Below are 27379 nucleotides of genomic sequence, written 5' to 3'. Positions count from 1 at the left end.
CAGTTTATACCCATCCATGACAGTGCTCCAGTCATGTGAGTTACCCCAGCAAGTCTCTGTTATTCCAATCACATCATAGTTCCTTGACTGTGCCAGGACTTCCAGTTCTTCATGCTTGTTTCTCAGGCTTCCTGCATTCATGTACAGGCACCTAAGATAACTAGCTGATTGCCCTACTTTCTCAGTATGAATCAGGAGACCTCCCATGTTGCACCCTCCTCCTTGTGTTTCCTCTCGGTATCCCACTTCCCCACTTACCTCAGGGCTTAGGTCTCCATCCCCCGGCAAACCTAGTTTAAAGCCCTCCTCATTGGTTAGCAAGCCTGCCTGTGAAGATGCTCTTCCCTCTCTTTGTTAGGTGGATCCCATCTCTGCCTAGCAATCCTTCTTCCTGCAACTACATCCCATGGCCAAAGAATCCAAAACCCGCTCTCCAACACCACCTGCACAACCATGCCTTTACTGAATGTAGTTTAATAGACTGTGATAGAATGGTGGGAGCCAAAAGCTGGGCCAGCATTCTGGTGACTAAGGCTTTGTCTACACTGGCACTTTTGTCAGCAAAACTTTTGCTGGTCAGGGGTGTGAAGAACACACACCCCTGACCGACATAAGTTTCACCAACAAAAGCATGAGTGTGGACAGCACTGTATTAGCGGGAGTCACTCTCCCACTGACATAGCTACCGCTGCTCATTGGGGGTGGTTTAATTATGCTGGTGGGAGAGTTCTCATTACCCAGAGATCCATTCTGGTTCCAGCTCTGCTTGCTAGGTAGTACCCCCCTTATAACTAATAGTTAAAGCTCTCACTTAGGAGACCTTTGTTCAAATCCTCACTCTGCCTGATTCAGAACAAGGATTTGAACCTGAGTCTCCCATGTGAGTGTCCTACCCACTGGGCTATGAAGTCATTCTTTTTCTTGGCCAATGAATGTTTAATAGAAAGTGGAACAAGTCCATTAGGAGAGATTGAGAGAAACCAGAATACCCAATAGCCCAATGATTAGGCTTTGCACATGCCCCCCTGCAGAAACTTAGGTGCCTTGGAGGCCTTAATGGTGGAGACTTAGGTGCCGAAAAGCCTCGGCACCTACGGTATTAGGCAGCAGCTAAGCGTTGGGGATGGGGGGGTAGTGAATGCTGGTGTTGCATAAATGTTGGACTTAGGTGCTTAACTGCCCTCTTTAGGTCCCTTGTGAATCGTGCCCCAAGCTTAATTAAAGTGATTATAAACCAATTTCAGTTAAACCACTGTAATTTTTGTGAATGTAAGAGGGAATCTACGTGCAGCTCACACTTGGCTAAAATCAAGACTTTTCCCGTCTACTCTCTTCCCTGGTTGGTTGTTGATCTTGCAAACTCAGTGTGAAGTAAAACAACCATTTATCATGAGGCAAAAAAACAAAACAAAACATGGAATTACAAATGCAGAACTTTATGACACAGGGAGTATGGGATGCAATAAAATAAAAATAAATCCAGTTTCTGATCTTCATGATGAACTAACTGATCCTTTAAAATAAACTCTGCCATTCCCAGCCATGTTTGATAAATCAGCATGCACAGTAGGAGTGTTTTGGTTGGCTGTGAAAATTTCTGAAAGGGACATTGTTTATCATCAGAAGTTGCTGCTCCTCATTGAAAATGGCAACTCTGCAAACTCAAGGGGTGAATTATCTTTCCCTTTGGAATGTCATCGATTATGATTGCCATGGATACTGTAATCTTCTTTATGCCAGTTCAGTTTTCTTTTTCTGAGTAGCCCTCTTTTCACAAATATAGCGATATTGGCCTGTACAGTTTTGGGAGAAGGCTTCCCCAGCTTTGAAAAGTGCACATTTTTCTCCAGGCTCTTGTATCTTTACTGGAAAACTTTTAAAAGAAACATTTTACTGTCAGACACACCAGACTTGGTGAAATCACAAACAAATTTATAAAATCGATGTGCCTAAAACCTGGGGGTAGATGCCAGATATATACAAAGAAAGAAATAGCTTTGGTATGATTCAGGACCCAGGACAAGCAGAATTGATTAAAAATGTGAATTAATTTGGGACTTAGGAAAATTGGGGGACTAAAGAGTTGACTAGGGCTAGACAGACTGCAGGCTGGTTTTGAGCAAGTTTCATTTATTCCACACAACTCTGGCAATGAACCCCAATCCTGCCTGACAGCCCCCCTGCCTTTCCCAGTCCTGGGCTCCCCTCACAGCTCTGCCAATGCCCCCTCAGTCATAGAATCATAGAATCATAAAATATCGGGGTTGGAAGGGACCTCAGGAGGTCATCTAGTCCAACCTCCTGCTCAAAGCAGGACCAATCCCCTGCAGCCCCCCTGCTACTCACATGTCTTGTATCACTGTGGGCTACTTCCCTTGTTCAGGGCCAGATTTTGATCCCCTTACACACATAGGTGAGTAGTCACTCACAGCAGTAATCCTGCAGATATTAATTGGATTAATACTAATGTGGGTAACTGCTCACTAATGTAAATCACGGGGTCATAATCAGTCACTTGGTGCTGGCTAAAAAGACTTTCCTCTGAGACAGAGCTTTTAGCCTTATCTGTTATATGTAACTTATTTCAGACAAGTATGTCTAGCAGTCTGACCCACCTAGGGCACTTATAAAAACAGCTTTTTTTCTTCAGAATCATTTTCTGGCGATAAATTATCCAACCAGTTCTACTTCGACCTTGATGTCTGTGCCTCAGTTCCCCATCTGTAACACGAGCATCATGCCTCCCACTCACCTCACAGCAGTGTTGTGAAGATAAATTAATTTATGTTTGTGAAACACTTGGATACTATAGTGATGAATGCCTTCATTCTTCCTTTCTTATCTGGCACTGAATGCAGTAAATAAAGCCTAGGGCCATGGATTGAACTATGAGTATAAAACAAAATATTGCACATCCATTCTGTGCACTGACTGAGGCAGCCATTCTATGGAAATACAATAGTATGTGGTCATGTAATTAAAGACTGTATCACAGGCATAGTCAATAGGCAGACCATGGGCCAAAACCGGACCGCCAGATGCTTTTGAATAGACTGCAAAATCTTATTATTTACTTATAATTATCATTATTGTCACTGCGGTGTCAAAAATATTTCTCTGGAGTCTGGACTTGACTATACCTTGACCAAGAAATTTGAACCTTAACAAAAAATAATTGACTACCTCTGCATAATACTATGCACAAGGGAGCTGAATTAAGTTTGCACACGCAACCTTAAGTCTGTTATTGCCTAACTTTTGAGTGCTTGAATTTGCAACTCTAATAATATTCTTGTAATGTATTTGTGTATGCGTCATGTGACTTTGTTACTTTGACCCTTTAAACCCTGCTCAGTTTGGAGCATTCATTAATAGCACTTCTAGAAACTCAATAAACAACTCTGATGGAAATTCAATCAGTGATAACTCTGTCCTTCAAAAAGTCTGTGCCGTGAAACCATGGATCTAGATAGCTCAGTCTGAATCTTTGTGTTTTTATCCACAAAATAACAAAACAAAAAAATCCTCTCAACAAGAAAAACTCAGCTCTGTAATCAAAACAAAACAACATATGTAGGACAAGTCAAATGTGTCCAGAGACCCCCGTCCTGCTTCCAATTAGCAAACCCCACTCTCTACTTCCAAGAGGGAGCTCAGCCCATATATATGATCTTTCTGAGCCTACCTAGACTCAGCTGCACCTGATGGCTTGGACTCTGAAACCCCTTGGAGGGATTTAACCAGCTCTTTCCCCATACTGTCTGACTCAATGCCTCTTTCTACAGGCAACATCAGCCCAGGTGTGTCAGGGCTGTGGCACCTACTTTAGGGTATTGAATAATCTTTATTCCCCTTCCCATTGACATAGTAAAAATTTTGTAAGAAATACACTAGGATATAAAAAAAACTGAACTATTTCTAGGTGTGCCTGAGACTTACAGGACAGTGGAGTGGGCTGTGCCATCCTGCCACACCCAGCCATGACCGATTGCCTTACGGGATAATCCAATCCAGTGAAATGAGGCCTGAGACTTTATGAAATCCTGTGTGGAAACAAAAGCAAATCAGCTCAAATCACGGTATGAGTGTGTGGATATAAGGGATGGGAGGGAAGCTAGTGAGTCATGGTCACAGCCAGAATGCTGAGGTCCCCGGATGTTGGTCAAACACATTCTCCTTTTTCCCCAGAAGACCTTTGAGTACATTTTACAGAAAATATTTCTGAAATGTAATTCCTTCCTCCTCCTCAGGTTCAGCATCCTGCCTACTTTCCTTCTGGCTGGGTAAAAATGATGGGGACTCTCTAGGGAAACTGCTACTATGATGTCATTAATTATCCAGGGGAATTACTGTGGAAGGAGAGGTTTCAGAGTAGCAGCCGTGTTAGTCTGTATTCGCAAAAAGAAAAGGAATACTTGTGGCACCTTAGAGACTAACCAATTTATTTGAGCATGAGCTTTCGTGAGCTACAGCTCACTTCATCGGATGCATACTGTGGAAACTGCAGAAGACATTATATACACAGAGACCATGAAACAATACCTCCTCCCACCCCACTCTCCTGCTGGTAATAGCTTATCTAAAGTGATCATCAAGTTGGGCCATTTCCAGCACAAATCCAGGTTTCTCACCCTCCGCCCCCCCCCCCCCCCCACACACACACAAACTCACTCTCCTGCTGGTAATAGCCCATCCAAAGTGACCACTCTCTTTAAAAATGTGTATGATAATCAAGGTGGGCCATTTCCAGCACAAATCCAGGTTTTCTCACCCCCCCACCCCCTTTTTTTCAAAAAAAAAACACACACAAAAACTCACTCTCCTGCTGGTAATAGCTTATCCAAAGCAACCACTCTCCCTACAATGTGCATGATAATCAAGGTGGGCCATTTCCAGCACAAATCCAGGTTTTCTCACACCTCCACCCCCATACACACACAAACTCACTCTCCTGCTGGTAATAGCTCATCCAAACTGACCACTCTCCTTACAATGTGCATGATAATCAAGGTGGGCCATTTCCAACATAAATCCAAGTTTAACCAGAACGTCGGGGGGGGGGGGGGTAGAAAAAAACAAGGGGAAATAGCCACTCCCAGTCTCTATTTAAGCCTAAATGAATAGTATCCAATTTGCAAATGAATTCTAATTCAGCAGTTTCTCGCTGGAGTCTGGATTTGAAGTTTTTTTGTTGTAAAATAGCAACTTTCATGTCTGTGATTGTGTGACCAGAGAGATTGAAGTGTTCTCCGACTGGTTTATGAATGTTATAATTCTTGACATCTGATTTGTGTCCATTTATTCTTTTACGTAGAGACTGTCCAGTTTGACCAATGTACATGGCAGAGGGGCATTGCTGGCACATGATGGCATATATCACATTGGTGGATGTGCAGGTGAACGAGCCTCTGATAGTGTGGCTGATGTTATTAGGCCCTTTGATGGTGTCCCCTGAATAGATATGTGGGCACAGTTGGCAACGGGCTTTGTTGCAAGGATAGGTTCCTGGGTTAGTGGTTCTGTTGTGTGGTATGTGGTTGTTGGTGAGTATTTGCTTCAGGTTGGGGGGCTGTCTGTAGGCAAGGACTGGCCTGTCTCCCAAGATTTGTGATAGTGTTGGGTCATCCTTCAGGATAGGTTGTAGATCCTTAATAATGCGTTGGAGGGGTTTTAGTTGGGGGCTGAAGGTGATGGCTAGTGGCGTTCTGTTATTTTCTTTGTTAGGCCTGTCCTGTAGTAGGTGACTTCTGGGAACTCTTCTGGCTCTATCAATCTGTTTCTTCACTTCCGCAGGTGGGTATTGTAGTTGTAAGAAAGCTTGACAGATATCTTGTAGGTGTTTGTCTCTGTCTGAGGGGTTGGAGCAAATGCGGTTGTATCGCAGAGCTTGGCTGTAGACGATGGATCGTGTGGTGTGGTCAGGGTGAAAGCTGGAGGCATGTAGGTAGGAATAGCGGTCAGTAGGTTTCCGGTATAGGGTGGTGTTTATGTGACCATTGTTTATTAGCACTGTAGAGTCCAGGAAGTGGATCTCTTGTGTGGACTGGACCAGGCTGAGGTTGATGGTGGGATGGAAATTGTTGAAATCATGGTGGAATTCCTCAAAGGCTTCTTTTCCATGGGTCCAGATGATGAAGATGTCATCAATATAGCGCAAGTAGAGTAGGGGCTTTAGGGGACGAGAGCTGAGGAAGCGTTGTTCTAAATCAGCCATAAAAATATTGGCATACTGTGGGGCCATGCGGGTACCCATAGCAGTGCCGCTGATCTGAAGGTATACATTGTCCCCAAATGTAAAATAGTTATGGGTAAGGACAAAGTCACAAAGTTCAGCCACCAGGTTAGCCGTGACGTTATCAGGGATAGTGTTCTTGACGGCTTGTGGTCCATCTTTGTGTGGAATGTTGGTGTAGAGGGCTTCTACATCCATAGTGGCCAAGATGGTGTTATCAGGAAGATCACCGATGGATTGTAGTTTCCTCAGGAAGTCAGTGGTGTCTCGAAGGTATTACCAGCAGGAGAGTGAGTTTGTGTGTGTGGTTTTTGGAGAGGGGTGGGGAGGTGAGAAAACCTGGATTTGTGCTGGAAATAGCCCACCTTGATTATCATACACATTTTTAAAGAGAGTGGTCACTTTGGATGGGCTATTACCAGCAGGAGAGTGAGTTTGTGTGTGTGTCGGGGGGGGGGGGGCGGAGGGTGAGAAAACCTGGATTTGTGCTGGAAATGGCCCAACTTGATGATCACTTTAGATAAGCTATTACCAGCAGGAGAGTGGGGTGGGAGGAGGTATTGTTTCATGGTGTCTGTGTATATAATGTCTTCTGCAGTTTCCACAGTATGCATCCGATGAAGTGAGCTGTAGCTCACGAAAGCTCGTGCTCAAATAAATTGGTTAGTCTCTAAGGTGCCACGAGTACTCCTTTTCTTTTTGTGGAAGGAGAAGAAACACTCTTTTCTCAATGGGCCGAGAGCACCAGCCCAAGAGAAATCTTGGGCCCTGTTAGTGAGATACTAGAAATGCATTTTGGTCTCTTGCCACACCCCCACCCACGTAGCTGTACTGAGCATTAAACCCTAGACCTGCTGTCATCACACTTCATTTAAGCCCTTCAGGTAGTTTTAGAATATTTATTCATTCATTCCCATAGTCTGGTCAAGCTCTCTTAGGAAATTTAGCATGGAATGCAACACAGGACAGTTTAGAGAGTCACATTATCCTGACAACATGACCATTCATATTCTACTTCCCCATCACAGGGATATATGCAGGTATAGTTTAGAATATACAGGAAACAAAACAGGGAAAATTCCCTACCAGCTCTTCCTTGTTCTCTATTTTAAGCAGTAGGGATCCCCAAGAAGAACAGTATTCTTTACTCGTGTGCCATGTTTTCATTTGTTTAGAAAAATGGTAACACTTCTCTCCATGCTGTATCCAGCTCTCTGGGCAAGGTCTGCATTTATGTCCTTGAAAAAGAGACATTATAGGTCCATCACATTTCTGTGTGATGCAGTTTCCTGTGAGGGGTCATAATGTATTGGCTGTGCTGGCATGTTTATGCACCACCATTCTAAACTGGAATAGAGTCTTCAAGTGGCACAAGTCTGTGATTTGAAACTAAAAGTAATTAATTCTGCTGCTGAGTCTGTGTGTCTCAGGTTTTCATAGATTCATAGATATTAAGGTGAGAAGGGACCATTATGATCTTCTAATCCGACCTCCTGCACAACGCAGGCCACAGAATTTCACCCACCCACGACTGCGAAAAACCTCTCACGTATGTCTAAGCTATTGAAGTCCTCAAATTGTGGTTTAAAGACTTCAAGAAGCAGAGAATCCTCCAGCAAGTGACCCGTGCCCCTTGCTACAGAGGAAGGCAAAAAACCTCCAGGGCCTCTTCCAATCTGCCCTGGAGGAAAATTCCTTCCCAACCCCAAATATGGCGATCAGCTAAACCCTGAGCATATGGGCAAGACTCACCAGCCAGATACCCAGAAAAGAATTTTCTGTAGTAACTCAGATCCCACCCCATCTAACATCCCATCACAGACCATCAGGTTCAGCTGATGCTGGCCATGAATTTGGGACTATTAGAAAACAAACATGGAAAATCCAAGAGGTAGCATCCCTAGTCCAGCATAGCCTCACTCTCCTTACTTAGAGGAGGCTAGCACCATTAATGGAACTAGGCCAGGCGTCATCTGCCCCAGAGAAGAACATACGTGCAACCAATGTAACAGAGAAGAGGCTGAACTGCAGAGTCACTGTCTGCTCAAAGGTCCAACATATGGGGAGGTGCAAGTGAGATACATCCCCAAATTATCAGGAATGATAAAGATTTTTCCATTAAAAAGTGAAAAGGAAAAACTGGGCATAAGCCTGCAACTTATTTATTTTATTATTTTTTAAAGAAAGACACCAGGATTTCTCTCATCTGTCACCTTCTAGCACAGTCCTTGGCATGTGTGTCTGCAAGTATAGTCCTAGAATGGAAGAGCTTGATCAGGGGTTTAGGGAAAAATTTGAACAGATGTATGCTACATCCTGCTAGTGTGCTGACTTAATGCTGATCCACTTAAATGCTGACCCAGTCTCGTCAGTGAATTGCTGTTATCAATGGTCACAGAAATTGCAATTATTTGTGGGCCCCATGAACAAGAGAGGAAATGAGAGCACCCAGGGAGGAAGGAAACATCATATATGACATAGGTTACATGAATGAGACATGAGTCAGTTTGTTATTTGTGGGTCACATCCTGTCACTCCCAAAGGAACAAGAGGAATTGAGTGACGTAAATTGGAAATGGAAATGCCCATGTTACAAAACCCTGAAGTTAGAGTGCCTGGGATCATTGCGTATAACCCCTGCTGGATGCCCAACACTTCCCGCAAAGATCCTTTTGTGGCTTTCAGTGTTAACAACAATTGGGTCAGGCCCTTGGGCAGTGTGTGCACAGGGAGATAGGAACCCTGAGAAAGCTCTGTTGTTAATAATGACAAGGTGAACAGGAATCTAATAAAACAAAAATGTTACTCTATGGGCTATAACAGAAAAGTGAACATGAGTCACACTACCTTTCATGTTCACAATATCTGTGAGGTTTGTGTTCTTTGCTTGGAGATCATCTCTTTGCTGGTGGCAGATTTCCAGTGTTTTCTGCAGCTGGGTGATATTGTCCACAATTTCACATTGCTTGTTGAGGGTTTTGTTCTGCAGAACTAAAATTCAGAATAAATTCACACTTACTGTACCACGTGTAAATTTTGTAAGTTTTTATAAGTTGCCTTTTGTTCTATAGGTCTGCTTAGAGATATGTTTAATTTTTCAGGGTTTTTTGGTACTTAAGGAGTTAGCAAAATAGTAAATGCTACTTGGATATTAAAAAGAGCACTGAGTGGTTTTAAAATGGAACATATGCAAAAACAATTGACAATTTAGTTTGATTTCTAATCTCTGGGATGGAGGCAGTGAATATTTCAAGAGACTGAAAGACTGTCAGTTCTTAAGTGCTGATTCACCACTCTGTTACTCCAGTTTTGTGTCATCATCACTCCAATGAAATCAAAACTAGATATACTGGTGCTGTCAATATCCAAGCTAAGTAGCAAGGAAAACAGCTAGAGATTTAGGTAGAATGAAGTAACAGGAGTGCACATGTGTAAGGGGACTGTTAGCCCCTTACTAACATTCAGTGGGGGTGTTTTAGTTGCTAGCTCCCAGTACTAAAACGGGGGAAGGGTCGATGGGGAATCAGGACCCTGAGACTGACAGTCCCCAGGAACAATGGGGAGAGGCCAGTGCTCCAGGTCAACCTGAATGACAGGGCGAGCAGGCTAATCAGGGAGTCAGGAGGCCAGGGAGGTCCCATCCTCCATGTGAGCTGGACTTGCCTGGGTCAGACCGAGTGGGGCAGAGCTAAGGAGAAAGCAGGGGCCCAAGCTAAGCTGGGGAGCAGAGCTGTGCCAGATCCAGAGGGACCAGAAAAGCAGCCCAGAGAGAGTAGACCCTGTTGTGGGAGCAGAGCTGCAGCCCCAAAGCCAGAGGCACAGCCCAGAGAGAGCAGACTTGCCCTGGGAGCAGAGCTGCAGCAACCAGAGCCAGAGGGGCCAAAGAAGCAGCCCAGGGAGCTGGACGCAGAGCAGCAGCAGTGGTGCAGAGACAGAGTGGTGGAGCTGGGGCTGGAGCAGTCCGGAGCTGGGTGCGGTGAGCAGCTGGGGAGAGCGAGGGGGACCCTGGGCAGCGGGCCCAGCACAGGGAGATGCCTCAGCCAAGAGTCTCTGTAGGCCAGGCTTGGATTATAACCCCGACAGGGCGGGGGCGACACTGGGAAGAAGGGTCCTACCACTTAGAACCTGAGAGCGTGTGGCCACCACCAGAGCAAGTGTCCAACCATAGCATCCCTACAGCACAGCCAGGGCCTGAGACTTACAAGGAGCAGACTGTGAACTGCCCTGACATTCCAGAGACACTGTTTGTGATGTTCCCTGCCACAGAGCGGGTTGATGTGTTTCCTTTAACCTTTCCCATTTTCCCTTATTCTTTTTAAAATTAATTGTTGATTAAATAACTTGCATTTGCTTTAAATTGTATGTAATGGTCAGTGGGTCAGAGAAGTGCCCAGTGCAGAGAGTACACCCTGGAGTGGGGACACCCTAGCCCCTATCCTAGGTGATCGCAGCAGGGTTGGGGGTCGACCCCCCTGGAATCCTGGGCCCAGCCTTGTTGGGGTTATGAGAACTCTGCCAGATAGGAGAGTGGAAGGGGAGTCCTCAAGGGCAGGGAGGCCACTGGGTAAAGGAAGTGGGAGCGAGAACTTAGATCCTTTCGCTAGCCCACTTCACCAGGGTAGTGCAGAAGCCAGGAAAGTTCCCCACAATAGCGGGACTATTCCCCCGCTTACACATGGATGTGCTCCAAAAAAAAAAAACCTAAATAGAGATAAAATCCATTAAAATCTTGCTGTAACTCAGAGGCACAGCACACAACATTGCTACCATGAAATCCAAACAAGCCCATGTTGCGCTGGATGAGAGAACCTGAAAAATCTGATGCCTTATCAAAAGAGATGGAGAAATCACTGGAAGGAAGGAGGGAGTTGTCCATAAATTACATGACATCTTTTGGTAATTTTCAAGACCTACCCACTCCCTTGTAACACTTTGTAACACTGGAAAAACATGCACAAATGAGGACTCACCTACCTAATGCATTATATAATTTATAGACAGTCCCAAAGGCAGGAATGAAGGAAGGAAGCACAGCATGGGGAGGAAGAAGCCCTCTGTGGAGAAAGAAGTGGTTCGGGACTATTTAGAAAATCTGGATGAGCACAAGTCCATGGGGCCGGATGCACGCATTCGAGAGTGCTAAAGGAGTTGGCGGATGTGATTGCAGAGCCATTGGCCATTATCTTTGAAAACTCAGGGCGATCGGGGAAAGTCCCGGATGACTGGAAAAAGGCTAATGTAGTGCCCATCTTTTAAAAAGGGAAGAAGGAGAATCCTGGGAACTACAGGCCAGTCAGCCTCACCTCAGTCTCTGGAAAAATCATGGAGCAGGTTCTCAAGGAATCAATTCTGAAGCACTTAGAGGAGAGGAAAGTGATCAGGAACAGTCAGCATGGATTCACCAAGGGCAAGTCATGCTTGACTAATCTAATTGCCTTCTATGATGAGATAACTGGCTCTGTGGATGAGGGGAAAGCAGTGGACGTGTTGTTCCTTCACTTTAGCAAAGCTTTTGACACGGTCTCCCACAGCATTCTTGCCAGCAAGTTAAAGAAGTATGGTCTGGATGAATGGACTATAAGGTAGATAGAAAGCTGGCTAGATTGTCGGGCTCAACGGGTAGTGATCAATGGCTCCTTGTCTAGTTGGCAGCCGGTATCAAGTGGAGTGCCCCAAGGGTCAGTCCTCGGCCTGGTTTTGTTCAGTATCTTCATAAATGATCTGGAGGATAGCGTGGATTGCACCCTCAGCAAATTTGCAGATGACACTAAACTGGGAGGAGAGGTAGATACATTGGAGGGTAGGGATAGGATACAGAGGGAGCTAGACAAATTAGAGAATTGGGCCAAAATAAATCTGATGAGGTTCAACAAAAACGAGTGCAGAGTCCTGCACTTAGGATGGAAGAATCCCATGCACGGCTACAGGCTAGGGACCAAATGGCTCGGCAGCAGTTCTGCAGAAAAGGACCTAGGGGTTACAGTGGACAAGAAGCTGGATATGAGTCAACAGTGTGTCCTTGCTGCCAAGAAGGCCAATGGCATTTTGGGATGTATATGTAGGGGCATTGCCAGCAGATCGAGGGATGTGATCGTTCCCCTCTGTTTGACATTGGTGAGGCCTCGTCTGGAGTACTGTGTCCAGTTTTGGGCCCCACACTACAAGAAGGATGTAGAAAAATTGGAAAGAGTTCAGCGGAGGGCAACAAAAATGATTAGGGGACTGGAACACATGACTTATGAGGAGAGGCTGAGGGAGCTGGGATTGTTTAGCCTGCAGAAGAGAAGAATGAGGGGGGATTTGATAGCTGCTTTCAACTACCTGAAAGGGGGTTCCAAAGAGGATAGATCTAGACTGTTCTCAGTGGTAGCAGATGACAGAACAAGGAGTAATGGTCTCAAGTTGCAGTGGGGGAAGTTTAGGTTGGATATTAGGAAAAACTTTTTCACTAGGAGGGTGGTGAAACACTGGAATGCGTTACCTAGGGAGGTGGTGGAATCTCCTTCCTTAGATATTTTTAAGGTCAGGCTTGACAAAGCCCTGTCTGGGATGATTTAGTTGGGGATTGGTCCTGCTTTGAGCAGGGGGTTGGACTAGATGACCTCCTGAGGTCCCTTCCAACCCTGATATTCTATGATTCTAGGAAGGAAGGAAGGAAGGAGACTGAGAAGAATAATCTTGAGGGCAACTTTGAAATCCACTAAGGAAAAGGTTCAGAAGAAAAGATGAAAAGTGAAAACATTTAACTATAACACTAGACAAAAGAAGGAAGAAATTAATTGATGAAAAAAGGAAGGATTGGTGGAAGGAGTACACATTTTCAGAGTACAGGGGAGGGAGAAGAGGACAGAAGAAAAGGAGGAGTTAATCTTCTCTTTGAAGAAGTCCTCAAGGTTCTGCACTGGGAAGGAGGAATAGTGAGAGTGGGGAAGATTTCAGCATGGAGTCTGTCAAGGTTCCTCCCCCACTCTGAACTCTAGGGTACAGATGTGGGGACCTGCATGAAAAACCTCCTAAGCTTATCTTTACCAGCTTAGGTCAAAACTTCCCCAAGGTACAAAATATTCCACCCGTTGTCCTTGGACTGGCCGCTACCACCACCAAACTAATACTGGTTACTGGGGAAGAGCTGTTTGGACACGTCCTTCCCCCCAAAATACTTCCCAAAACCTTGCACCCCACTTCCTGGACAAGGTTTGGTAAAAAGCCTCACCAATTTGCCTAGGTGACTACAGACCCAGACCCTTGGATCTTAAGAACAATGAACAATCCTCCCAACACTTGCACCCCCCCTTTCCTGGGAAATGTTGGATAAAAAGCCTCACCAATTTGCATAGGTGACCACAGACCCAAACCCTTGGATCTGAGAACAATGAAAAAGCATTCAGTTTCTTACAAGAAGACTTTTAATAAAAATAGAAGTAAATAGAAATAAAGAAATCCCCCCTGTAAAATCAGGATGGTAGATATCTTACAGGGTAATTAGATTCAAAAACATAGAGAACCCCTCTAGCAAAACCTTAAGTTACAAAAAAGATACACAGACAGAAATAGTTATTCTATTCAGCACAATTCTTTTCTCAGCCATTTAAAGAAATCATAATCTAACACATACCTAGCTAGATTACTTACTAAAAGTTCTAAGACTCCATTCCTGGTCTATCCCCAGCAGAAACCAGCATATAGACAGACCCTTTGTTTCTCTCCCTCCTCCCAGCTTTTGAAAGTATCTTGTCTCCTCATTGGTCATTTTGGTCAGGTGCCAGCGAGGTTACCTTTAGCTTCTTAACCCTTTACAGGTGAGAGGAGCTTTCCCCTGGCCAGGAGGGATTTCAAAGGGGTTTACCCTTCCCTTTATATTTATGACAGAGTCAATGGCCACAAATAAGTGACAAGAGTTGTGGGAACAGGGTTCAATGAGGGTGGGAAATTAGGGTTATTTGGCAAGGAATCCAACCACTTATAACATGAAAATGTCCCATCTTAACAATATGTGCTTCATCTCTAGGGGAGGAAACTCTCTATGGGAAAAGGGAGCAAAGTAAACTGAATTTAAGGACTCAGCAAAGTGGAATGTGGATGAAACAGGCAGATAAACACAATTATGCTTAATGAAAGCATAGAAGAAGATGAGATCAAATAGCCATTTTTCTGTTGCTGGTTCACCTGGAGCAAAAAACACATCTAGTACTGCTCCATGTACCTGGAACATCTTCAGTGACATGCTAAGATTGCAATGGGTTGTTGTGGAGCTTAGTGAACTCAGCTACTAATGACTTGGTGTTTAAAGTCAGATACTGATCATTGGCTGCTTACTGACCCAAGTAAAACTCTCAGTGATCTTGTCTAGACTACAGTTTTTGGATGTGTTCACTAAAATATGTTGATTGACAATCAATGAACACCACATATCCAAAAAATCCAATCTAGACAAGGACAATAATCTGTGCTCTCCATAATCCTCTGTCTCCTGGCCCTCTACTCTACACAGATCCTGAACATGATTTTTTGTACGGTGGTTTGTGGGTCGTGAACAGAGGAGATGCAGAAAATGAAATACATCTGGGAAAGGCAGCAAGAAACACCAAACAAACAAGCACATAAACATAAAGCAACACTGCAAGTCATAACACAGCATTGTGCTCCTCACAACAAAGTGCTTCTGCAACAATGAAACCACAGCAGCCTTTTTAGTGTGAGTGGGAAATTCAGGAAGGCATGGGGGATGGGGAAAAGGGGTCTGCTGGAGGAGAGAGGAAGTAGAAAATGCTTTAGTCTAATCATAGGAATTGGCTGAGGAGGATGCAAGGTGCTCAGTATATCTGGGCCTATTTGTCTGTTGCCATATTCTTCTGTTTATATGTGAGTTTATTTTGTTTCAGTGCCATCATTTTTGGGTCTGCTGTTCACGGATTCCTGTTGCAACTTCCCCAGTGGCCATAGTTTAACAGCCTTTCCCTAAGAGGGTGCATGACTTCATTATTCTCCACCAGGTGTCCCATACAATTATATGACCAGTTCATCTATGATTAGTTTGTCATTATTGGGTGATTTCCTGTAATTCCCAAAGGTACAGGAAGGAATCAGGTGATGCCTATTGGGAATGGATACGCCCATGTCTCAAAACCCTGACACTAGTGAGCCAACGATCATTGAGTATGACCCATGCTGGGTGCCCAACAATTCCCGCAAAGATTCTTTTGTGGCTTTCCTTTCTATTTACAATTAGCTCAGGCCCTGGGGCAATGTGTGCACAGGGAGAGAAGAACCCTGAGAAAGCTCTTATGTTAATAAGGACAAGGGAAATGAAGATTCTAATGAAACAAAAATGTTACTCTGAGGGCTATAACAGAATAGTGAGCTTCAACTGATACCTTTAATGTTCACCATATTTGTGAGGTTTGTGTTCTTTGCTTGGAGATCATCTTTTTGCTGGTGGCAGATTTCCAGAGTATTCTGCAGTTGGGTGAGGTTTTCCAATAATTCATGTTGTTTGTTGAGGTTTTCATTCTGGAGAACTTAAATTAACAATAAAGTAACAAAAAGTGTGCCACATAAAACTGAAACTGCAGTAGCCTTTATTAAATCAATTGTCTTTTGCTCTACAGGTTCTCTAAGGGAAATATTTATCTTCTTCAGATTTATTTTGGTATTTAAGGAGCTCGCAAGTTAGTACAGCACTATTTGAATAGTAAAAGAAAAAGACTGTGGTTTTGTAATCTGGTTAACAGACCATGTGCAGAAACATAATATATAACCCACACTGATTTTTAATCTCTGTTAAATTGGGGGAAAGGGTAGTGCTACTATCCCAAGCTCAACACACAGAATAAGTTTTGTTCCATGTTAGTCATCAAAATCAGGCACAACTTATACAGATTGTTTTCAAAATATGATCATGCTCTGAGGTCCACTGGGCTCCTCCTCAGTGGAGCCTGAATATGCCCATGGGCTGTCCTAGGATTCTTTGGCATGGCTCCTTTTTGTCCGAGGGGGGATTTTAAAGGTATTATCTCCGAAATGCCAGTCATGTTGAGCACCAAAATGAGCTGTTTCTCAAAGCAGATTGTGCTGATTTGTGATCCTCCCTCTCATTTCTTACATGAGGAATTAAATAGTTAATGTTAGCATTTAAATTATTATCAGTGGGCATCTGAGTTAACACCTCACTGAGAGGAATGGGGCAGCTCATCCCTTTCAGGGCTATTGTTCCAGGAATCACTTAGGCAGCTCTGCCATTCATTTTTGAGGTTTTCTTTGCAACCGTAATAATAGACTCACTTTTTACAAATGAAAGCTGGGATTCTGCAAAACTAAATAGCATCATCTAAAAAAAATCATTAGGGGCCATTCAGATGAGAGGGCACAATAGTGACATGGGAAACTATCTGCACAGCATTGTCCTCCTCACAAATAAGCACTTCTACAAGAGGGGAAGCACAACAATCTGCTGAAAGGAAACCACAACCTTGTTTTAGTCAGAGTGGGCAAATGAAGACGTCAAGGATTAGGGAACGCATCTGAGCAGAACAGGAGATGGGAAATGATCTAGTCTAAGCATAGGAGATAGTTGAAGATGCAAGTTTGTTATTATATCTGAACATGTGGTTTCTTACATCTGAGTCATCTGTAGGGTATGGTTTTCAAATTGTCTGTGAAATGATAGTGTTGATGGTGAAGATAAACAAAGTAGCACATTGCCTGTTAGTGCTGTGGAGAGGGGGGAGCTTGAAGGTATTTCTGTAGTAAAGTTTATTTGTCTCTTGAATTTGTGAATCTCTCTCTCCATAGGTTAGGTCTGCAGTAGAAACTTTTGGCAGTTTAGCAATGTCAGCTTGGGGTGTGATTTTTGTAATATTATTTTACTGACTAAAACCCTAGTGTAAACAAAGCTTATACTGGTAAAAAAGTGTTTTTGCCAAAACAACTAATTTTGTTCAGGGACCTATACCATCAAACTATACCATCAAAATCACCATTTTGCCAGTATAAGCTGCATCTACTCTAGCACAGGTTGCTCGTATATCTATACTGGCAAACCATTTCTAGTGTAGATATGGTCTTGCTGATGAGTTTATCTTTTTCCAGTGTCATCATGTTAAATTCTTTTGTGCATTAATACTTCATGCAAATTTCCAAGTAGTCATAGTTTAACAACATTTCCTTTAGAGTGTGTCTCTAAATTAATCTCCACCAAGTGTCCCATAAAATTATTTGATTACATCATCTGTGATTAGTTTGCTCTTCCCATAGAAAAGAATCATTGCATTTGATACAGTTCCACATGGTCAATTATTAGTTAAATTGGAGTAGATGGGGATTAATATGAGAACTCAAAGGTGGATAAGGAACTGGTTAAAGGAGCAACTACGAACGGGTCATAGTGAAAGGTGAACTGTCAGGCTGCAGGGAGGTTACTAGTGGAGTCCTCCGGGATCGGTCTTGGGACCAATCTTATTTAACATCTTTATTAATGACCTTCTCACAAAAAGTGAGAGTGTGCTAATAAAATTTACAGATGACACAAAGTTGGGAAGTATAGCCAATATGGAGGAGGACTGGAATATAATACAAGAAGACCTGGATGACCTTGTACATTGGAGTAATAGAAATGGGCTGAAATTTTAATAGTATAAAGTGCAAGGTCATGCACTTAGGGACTAACAAGAAGAATTTTTGCTATAAACTGGGGACTTATCAGTTGGAAGCGACAAAGGATGATGGCTATATTGTTTGGTCACAGGATGACTAGGAGCCATCAATGTGATGCAGCCATGAGAAAAGCTAATGCAGTGCTAGGATGCATCAGGTGAGGTATTTCCAGTAGAGACAGGGAAGTGTTAGTACCATTATACAAGTCACTGGTGAGACCTCATCTGGAATAATGTGTGCAATTCTGGTCTTCCATGTTTATGAAAAATGAATTCAAACTGGAACAGGTGCAGAGAAGGGCTAGTGAGACAATCCAAGGAATGGAAAAACTACTTTATGAGAGGAGACTCAAAGAGCTTGGCTTGTTTAACCTAACCAAAAGAAAGCTGAGGGGAGATATGTTTGCTCTCTATAAATACATCAGAGGGCTAAATACCAGGGAGGGAGAGGAGTTATTTAAATTAAATTAAGTTAATTCAGGGGATGGTATGATGGGGTTGCCTATGATGGCATGTAAGCTATTGGTGACCGCCAGTAGCAAAAATCTCCAATGGCTGGAGATGTGACAGTTAATGGAGAGGACTCTGATTTACTATAGAGAATTCTTTCTCAGGTATCTTCCTGGTGGGTCTTGCCCACATGCTCAAGGTTTGACGGATTGTCATATTTGGGGTCAGGAAAGACTTTTCCCCTGGGTCAGACTGGCTGAGACCCTGCTGTTTTTTTGTCTTCCTCTGCAGCATGGGGCATGGATCACCTGCAGGTTTAAAGTAGTGTAAATGGTGGCTTCTTTGTAACTTAAAGTCTTTAAACCATAATTTGAGGACTTTAGTAACTCAGCCAGAGGTTAGGGGTCTACTTCAGGAGTGGGTGAGTTTCTGTGGCCTGCAATGTGCAGGAGGTCAGACTAGATGATCACGATGGTCCCTTCTGACCTTACAATCTATCAGTCTATGAATCAAATGGGTATAAATTGGGAAGAGAGGTACCAAGCCATAATTGACTACTGAGGGTAGAACTGAGGGCTCCATACTTTGGTAAAGAACAGTTTTTGAATGAACAATACAGTGTATCTCTCTAATCTTACAGCACTTACTCTTTGAGTACAGAATGCATTATCTGAGAATATACAGGTAAATGTGTTAAAACAATGGAGCTATGCTGATTTACACCAGCTGAGGATCTGGCCTACTTAGTGTCTTCTCTGCAAGTACTTACCCTTAGCACCCAGGACACCTATTGTTACCAACAGAACCAGGCAGAAGATTCCAAGAATCACTAAAATGAGCTGCAGGTGTGGAGACAGAGAGGAAGAATCTAACAGAAAGGAGAAGGGAGAAAATCAAATAAAGTGAGCCCCCCATCCTTAGAATCTGGTGTCAGATTGAAATTTGTTTAGGCAGTATCAGTGACACATGGACAGAATCCAGCCAACCAGGACTAAAATAAGAACACAGGGACTGCCATGCTGGATCAGAACAATTGTCCTTCTAGTCTACCATCCTGTCTCCAACAGTGGCTAGAACCTGGGTGACCAGATGTCCCGATTTTATAGGGACAGTACTGATTTTTGGAGCTTTTTCTTACATAGGCACCTATTATCCCCCACCCCCGTCCCGATTTTTCACACTTGCTATCTGGTCACCCTACTAGTACCTAATATTTCAGAGAAAGGTATAAATCCCATATAAAGGACAATATGCAAAAACATCCCTGTGGAAAAGGTTTCTTCTTAACCTCACGTAGTTGAAGATTGACTTATGCTCTGCAACTTGAAGGCTGTATCCAACCACCCCCCCAAAAAAAAACCCAGTAATAGTTTCCATTCATTAGCTATATAGCTAATGAAAGTGATTGTAGCAAATAGACACCTTTGTTGGTGGCAGATTTGTGACTAGCACTTACTGAAAGATAGAAGTTCATGAACATTTTTCACATCATTCAAAATGTTTCATTATTTTTATTGTTTTCATGACAAAAATTGAAAAAAAAAATTAACAATTTTCAGTTAGTTTCCAACTGAAAAAAAAGTGTAAGCATTTTGCTTTGTGGGGGGTGGGGAAAGGGTTGCCCTATTTTCTGTCACCTTTTATCTCCCCTCTCCTTGAGAGATAAAGTGGGTTTAATAACCAAAACAAAACATAAAACCCAAAACCTTTAACTTAAACAACATTTTTGAAGTGAAACAAAACTTTTCTTTTCAATGCTTTAAATTAAAAAAAATGAAACATTTCAACCAAAACCAAAAAATCTAAATGATTTAGTCAAAAAGCCATTTTTGTTGAAAAACTTTTTGATGAAACACTTTTGATCAACAATAGTTAAGTTCTCTCCATCTGCTATAGACAATTTGGGCACAGATTTGTTATCAGCTTCCAGTAACAGGACATATTCAAACCTGCCAGTAAAGGCCTATACTTTAAGAACTTAGGTGTATTTTTATCACTTAGCTAGTTATAGAGGTATAAAACAAAGAATCAAAATCACAGTTCGCCTGCATATGGGCCTTCTCTCACTAGGATAGTCTGAGGCCTTGTTCTTAGGCTAAGGCCTTTGGCTAAGCCGCAGGGGCAGCTATAAGCTGGGAAGTGTATTGTCACATCCTCAGATTCCAAACCAGTCAATTGAAATAAGGTGGTATTGGGCTGTTAGGAAGACAATCCTGTCCTGATAGTGTCCATCACCACCAGATAAAGAAACAGATCTTAAGATGGTTAAGGAAAACGTAGTTTGATAGCATCCTGTCTGGCAAGAAATCACTTATCAATGGTTAAAAGAAAAGGAGTACTTGTGGCACCTTAGAGACTAACCAATTTATTTGAGCATAAGCTTTCGTGAGCTACAGCTCACTTCATCGGATGTGAAACCCTCATTTCTGTCTTGTTTTATATTTATGGCCCCCACTTTTCTATTGTTAATCTGTCTGGTTCTCTAATTGTTTCTGTCTGCTGTATAATTAATTTTGCTAGGTGTAAGTTAATTAGGATAGTGGGATAGAATTGGTTAGAGAATTATATTACAATATGTTAGGATTGGTTAGTTCAATTTCAGTAAAATGATTGGTTAAGGTATAGCTAGAATATTACTATATAAACTGGGGTCAAACAGGAAGTGGGGGGAAGGGAAATTGGAATCATGATTGCTAAGGGGGGGGGAACGGGAACAGGGACACAGGCAAGGCTCTGCGGTGTCAGAGCTGGGAAGGGGGACACTGGGGGACAGACTCTATCGGCGTATAGAGATAAGCCTGACTGGTGTGAAGGGCTTCGGAATATGCTTGCTTGGAAACTAACCCCAGCAAACATTGCATTGTCTGCGCTTTGGACTTCTGGTCTGTTGCTGCTTGCTCTCTGCGTGACAAGAACCAGGGGAGGGGGTGAAAGGACAGCCCTCTAACAAACACACTAGAAGAAAGTTAGTTATTGGAGGAAGAGGTTTGATTCTTTACAGTAAAACACCAGCATATATAGAATTAGAAGCTTTTAAAGCACAGTACCTGCATTCTTGGCCTTCTCAGCTCTCTGTCTGCTTTGATGTTCATTAGGACTATGAAATTTCAGCTCTGAGTAGGTCACATCCTGCTCACTCATTTCTAGTGGGTTATAGAACAGAGAGTTTAGACTCAAGTGTATTGAGATGGGACATGATGAATAACTGACATAACCTATCTATGAAACTGCCCTCAGAGCAAACAAAGTGCTCCAGTACCTATTTTATGCCACAAATGAGCTGTCTTTTAGAAAAGCCAATCAAGGTTCTTGTGATGAAAAGAAATCATATACTAGAGCAATCAGTCCAGTGTGAATTTCTTATCACTTTTTCTAATACAGTGTGGAAAAATAGTTGAAAGGGGGCTCAGTTTTCAAAACTTTACTAAGCTGTTCTAATATCTGACCTCTATTTATATTTCCAGAGAATAAAATTTCCCAAACCGGAGCTGTCAATACATGTTAGTAATTTAAACAATGAAATTAAAAACAAAACAAAAGACAAAAAATCAATTTGTTAACACTGAAGGTTTATAAAAACAAACATTAGAAAGTCAGGTTTTGACTTAATCTTTAAAAAATATATTTGAAGGGCAAAATTTTCAAAGGGGCCTCATGGAGTTAAGCATCCAGCTTCCACTGAAATTCAAAGTGAATTGAAGTGAATTTTCCTAGGTGTCTTTTAAAATCCCACTTGAAAAGTATGGTTTGACAGTCTGGGAACCTGTCAGTGGACATCTTTTATCTGAGATTTTGAGGTCTCTGTATGTATGTTTATCAAGCAGCAAATACAATTTTGAATGTGGTGCCTCCTCTTTTTACCTCCACATTGGACAGAAATTCCCATGGGTAGTGACACAGGGAAATGGAGCCTACAAGTCAGTCTTCGAAAGAGACAGTTATTAAGAGCTATTAAGCAGTGAACAGACCTGGTCCAGACAGAAAAATAGGATAGCTGAAGACTGGGAAAAGCCAGTTTGCTCAAACTTCTTTGCAGGGGTTTGGGATTGGAGAGTGGAATATCCCCAGCAGCAGAACAAAAGAATCAGGTGTTGGTTGTGAGACATATAAACTTGAGGGACTCATACAGCAGGGAAGGAACAGTAAGCTTTGGACAGGAGAGAGCAAGAGAGGGGCCTGCTATTGTAGCAAGGTGTCCTGTTTACCTGCAGCACGAGCCAAGGTCAAACAAAAAGAGCTGTCCAGTGGCCTGGAACAGAGAGCGAGAGAGAGAGAGTGAGGGAACAAGAATCCATGATTCTGGAGAGAAACCGTGTGCAGGAGACAAAGATCCTGGACGCCCCAGAGGGTTCTGCCCAAGCCCAAATTGCTCTCCCAAGTGGTGAGGAACCTGAGGCAGGGAGAAGTGTAGACAAAATGATTGTTTTGCCTAGATCTGTGTATGTCTCTTGCTATCTTAGTAAAGAGTAATGGTGTTTAAAAACTCTTATGAAGCCAATGTGTCTGTTTCCTTCACTATCACGGCAGTTAAAACAGTAAATCTAGAATTCCCACAAGACTGGAGTTCTGCGAGAGGGTGTGTTTAAGCTACAGGAGAGTCGGGGGAGAGGGAGAAGACGGGTTAGCACTGGTCCTAGGGGCCTATGTTAATTGGGCCATGTGGCTACATTTCCATGAAGTGATAACAGACAGTTGCAAGTTGCAGTGGGGGAGGTTTCGATTGGATATTAGGAAAAACTTTTTCACTAAGAGGGTGGTGAAACACTGGAATGAGTTACCTAGGGAGGTGGTAGAATCTCCTTCCTTAGAGGTTTTTAAGGTCAGGCTTGACAAAGCCCTGGCTGGGATGATTTAACTGGGAATTGGTCCTGCTTTGAGCAGGGGGTTGGACTAGATGACCTTCTGGGGTCCCTTCCAACCCTGATATTCTATGATTCTATGACAGCCTACACCCATGAGATGTGCCAGAGAAGCCAGCAGGGGAAACACTTCTGCACTCTATTGATAGCCAAGGAAGCTTCAGAGCTCATGCATCCAGTGGTTTGGGACTCCACACAGCAGCCTGGGGAGTGTCCAGCACACAGTACTCTTCTAGAGCTGCATCTGTGACATATGGGAACACAGACTCCAGAAAAACTTAAAGTGAGATGCTACTCTGAAAAAAATAACTATGTAAAATTAATACCCTCTTACCCAGCGGGTATGTGCTCTGTGCATATTCAGATCATAGTTGCTGACTTAGCTTAGTGTCAAAACTAAGTTAGGTTTCAGAGTAACAGCCGTGTTAGTCTGTATTCGCAAAAAGAAAAGGAGTACTTGTGGCACCTTAGAGACTAACCAATTTATTAGAGCATAAGCTAAAAGCTTATGCTCTAATAAATTGGTTAGTCTCTAAGGTGCCACAAGTAAAACTAAGTTAGATTTTTTTAAAAAATTCCTTTTAGTCTCATAGAGCCAATATAGCTCAGACAGAGGGAACTGGTCTATTTCTACTTGTGTATCACCAATTGGAATAGAATTGCTTAGTAAGTTCCAATCAATTGTATCTACAAACCTATTACCAACAAAAATTAAAATATGCTACCTATTGTTGGTATCGTCCATAGCCAGACCCTCACTACATAATTTCTAACACACTCAATTCTATGATAGAGAGCAAAACTCAAAATCAGCATCCCAGCTCCAGCTCTGGGCAAGCAATGTGTCATATTCCATCCTCAGAAAATGCAACAATGAAAAGATGAGTCTTGCACAATGCCCTGAAGGTCAACAAACCCAGGCTCCACCAAAATAATAAGAGCAATTTAATGTGAGCAATTTAATGTGAGCACCCTATACCAAAAACTCCTGGGTCAGAGACCACCAGAGTTCTCTCAAGAAACTGCTAAGAGAAGCAACATGAGTGTGATTATGTTGCATAAAAATAGTACCTTGCCCTTTTCCTGCCCTTATTTCTAACCTCTCCAGGTCTTTCTGTATTTTTTTCTCTGACTTCTATAGGGTTCAGAATATCATCTAGTTCAGTATAATCTTATCTACAGCAACCCAAATCATACCTACTCCTGATTTAATACACTAACATTAGTCATCACACTTCAGTTTTGGACCCTCACCCATTTTTCAATCAGTAGGACTAGAATCATTTCCCAACCAGCTTCAATTTATTTTTTTTCAAATAGGATTTTTTGAATGTTTGTAAACAGTGCTTTTCTAAACTCTAAAGCCCCATATACTGGCTTCCTGGGTTGGAAAAGATCTTATAGCTTCAATGTAAAGTTTTCAAAAGTGCCTACATTATTTAGCCATTTTTGAAAATGTTTACCCTTGGTGTTTAATGGTAAAACAACCAAATACATTACAGAAGGCAAAAGGAGCACAAATGCAAATTCACATACTGCAGGGACAGCCCATACTAATGCTAATATTAATGCTGATTAATGCAACAGTAATGTTTATAACCACTTGTACTAAATTTATAAGAGAAAAGAGAAGACTTAGAGTTAAAAACCAACCTACTTCAATTATCTAGTCTAATATCAAAAGCTACAAAGATGTTTGGTGATGATACCTGTGTGGATGTCAAAGATCCTTGGCTGGAGTCCTGGAATAGACGTATTGATACCTTCGTATGGCATAAAAATATGAGAGAGAGTATGTCTATCGTGTTAGTAGAGAGTCAACATAAAACAAGGCAGGAAAAAATTATTTGCTGTGGTGTTCCGGCTACAACTGCACAGGAAGTTCGCACATAACTGGTTTGAAGTGAGCTGCCCCCTCACAAAGTGTTCAGAGCAAAAGGATTTTCACCTTTATAGGTTAAAGCATCATTTTGACCAGCGGTCAAATTAAAAAACAAAATTAGTGATACTCTTCCAGGTTTCACCCACAAACCAAATTTTCCTCATTTGAGATATGAAAATATGACACAAATTCACAGCACATTGCATAGATGTTCATATATTATCCTGTGGGCTTTGCTTGGCTTTTCAGGCTTGGCTCCCCCTCAGAGAAACACTCATGAGAAGGCCAGATTAAGGCACAGAGGTAATATGCATATGCCCAGGACCACAGCTCCCAGAGTTGTGTGCTGGGATCAGAGTCTAAGTATTCATGAAAATATGAATTTTCCTAATTCTTATGGTTGCAAAGAAAAGGATGGAAATGTGAGCCAAGTATAACTCATGCAGTGACTTCTACATAAATCTGCAGACAGCCTCCAGAAGAGGTAAGAGCAGCAACCATCAGAACCAGGGGAAAAGCCACCTGTCCCCCTCCAGCAACCACCAGAGCAGATCTGGGCCCTGTTGCTGCAGGGAAGGGGAACTGATTGTTTGGGGATCTTGGATTACCTCACTGGATTTTGTGGGATTGGCTCCCCATCAGTGACCTTGTCTTAACCAAGAAAAAAGATGTTTTTTAAAAAATTGCCAGCTAACTCCATTTGAAACTCCACTAATGCAGATGCATTTAACACCTTTATAACTGAATTAGCTATTTGGGGTCCAGAGCAGATGGGGTTTGGAGGTACCAACACTCTCCCACCCAAATCTGACCAAAAGTCTGTTTTAAATGTATTAAATTGAGTCTACACTCGGTCCTAAGTGGTGTTTCAAAATACCAGTGTAGTCTTGTGTCTGCCCTTTCCTCAGTTGCCTATAAGACAGTGAGCATTCTGCGGCAGTGAGCAACCCAGAGCTTCTTCCTGGGGGTTGGTGTCGCCCCGTTGGGGGAAGAAAACACAGCTCATCACACCTTTAAAGTTGTCTGAGGGAAATATCTGTACTGCTTTGCTGTGTCCCAGGGAAGTTATGGAAGTTGGAGCATTTGTAACAGCTTCACGCTTTCTCTCCCAGCTGAGAGGCAGGCTGCAGGGACCATGCAAAGCAAGGTAAGGGAAAGGGCAGGTTTGGTCTCAGAGGGGAAGAGAAAACAGGGCAGCATTCCTTAGAATTTGTTCGAAGAAAATGTTTGTAATGTTCTCCTGGGTCCCAGGAGAGTTAAAGAGGTTGGGGTGACTCTCCCTGCTTTAACCTTTGTCTCCTGGCAGAGAAGAAGGCTGCCAAGGGTGAGTGGATCAGGAGAAGTGGGTGGGTAGCAGCTCCAGTTTTGTGTGGAAAGAGAGAACAATGCAGCATTCCATTAAAGTTATCTGAAGAAATTATTTGAAACAATGTGCATGCATCCCAGGAAAGATATTGAAGTTGCCATATGTCTCCCCTTCCCTGTCCATTTCGCAGCCAATAGAGGGGCACAAGGCAGGTCTTTCAGGGTCAGGCAGGGACTGGGTTCATGATGCCTATTTCCTTTTGCATGAAATCTCTCCATCCTAGCTCAGAATTGTATTGATTTCCATTCCATTCTTCTCCCAATCCTGGAAGCATATTCCAGCAAATTTTTCATACAGCATGAACAGCTGGTCTTTTAGATTCCTGGGGTCTGCAAAACCAGATCCCTCCATTCAGTGATATGTAGTGGGGTTCCCATTCTCAGAAACATTTCCCTGGCATAGAGTGAAGACTGAAAAGCCACTTCCTTTTTCCACTGAGGTTCTTGAAATACCATCCTCTAATGGGTGTCCAGTCTCAAAGAAGAAAATTGAAACTGGTAACATATTCCTTGGAAGAAATCTCCACACTATCCTCCAACCTCTTGAGATAAGATGAACTTTTAAAATGATTAAAACCACTACTAATTTTTCTATCACCATTATAGACTTGTTTCAGAGTAACAGCCGTGTTAGTCTGTATTTGCAAAAAGAAAAGGAGTACTTGTGGCACCTTAGAGACTAACCAATTTATTTGAGCATAAGCTTTCGTGAGCTACAGCTCACTTCATCTGATGCATACTGTGGAAAGTGTAGAAGATCAGACTAACCAATTTATTTGAGCATAAGCTTTCGTGAGCTACAGCTCACTTCATCGGATGCATACTGTGGAAAGTGTAGAAGATTCATCTTCTACACTTTCCACAGTATGCATCCGATGAAGTGAGCTGTAGCTCACGAAAGCTTATGCTCAAATAAATTGGTTAGTCTCTAAGGTGCCAC

At 42.7% G+C, this 27379-nt stretch overlaps 1 protein-coding gene across 1 annotated transcript; it reads right to left on the bottom strand.

Annotated features, from left to right (window-relative positions):
- Positions 1-1731: 1731 nt before the first annotated feature.
- On the bottom strand, positions 1732-24968 carry LOC140905811 (uncharacterized). The gene is made up of 8 exons (XM_073329316.1): positions 24902-24968; positions 21381-21476; positions 19103-19201; positions 15607-15750; positions 9080-9223; positions 7319-7470; positions 3940-4043; positions 1732-1873 (listed from the first exon to the last, which is right to left on the bottom strand). The coding sequence occupies exons 1-8, from the start codon at positions 24966-24968 to the stop codon at positions 1732-1734; spliced, it is 948 nt and encodes a 315-aa protein (XP_073185417.1).
- Positions 24969-27379: the final 2411 nt, after the last annotated feature.

The sequence above is a fragment of the Lepidochelys kempii genome, chromosome 1 (assembly GCF_965140285.1).
Source record: "Lepidochelys kempii isolate rLepKem1 chromosome 1, rLepKem1.hap1, whole genome shotgun sequence".
NCBI lineage: Eukaryota > Metazoa > Chordata > Testudines > Cheloniidae > Lepidochelys > Lepidochelys kempii.
This window is presented reverse-complemented; position numbering and strand designations above follow the sequence as displayed.

Excerpts from the sequence above, each read along its gene's own strand:
- LOC140905811 (XM_073329316.1), bottom strand. The coding sequence starts at position 24,968 with ATGCCATACGAAGGTATCAATACGTCTATTCCAGGACTCCAGCCAAGG. Across the intron at positions 9,224-15,606 it reads AAATATGGTGAACATTAAAG|TTCTGCAGAACAAAACCCTC; the intron begins GTATCAGTTGAA and ends TCTGAATTTTAG. Across the intron at positions 4,044-7,318 it reads TAGAGAACAAGGAAGAGCTG|GATTTCATAAAGTCTCAGGC; the intron begins GTAGGGAATTTT and ends GTTTCCACACAG.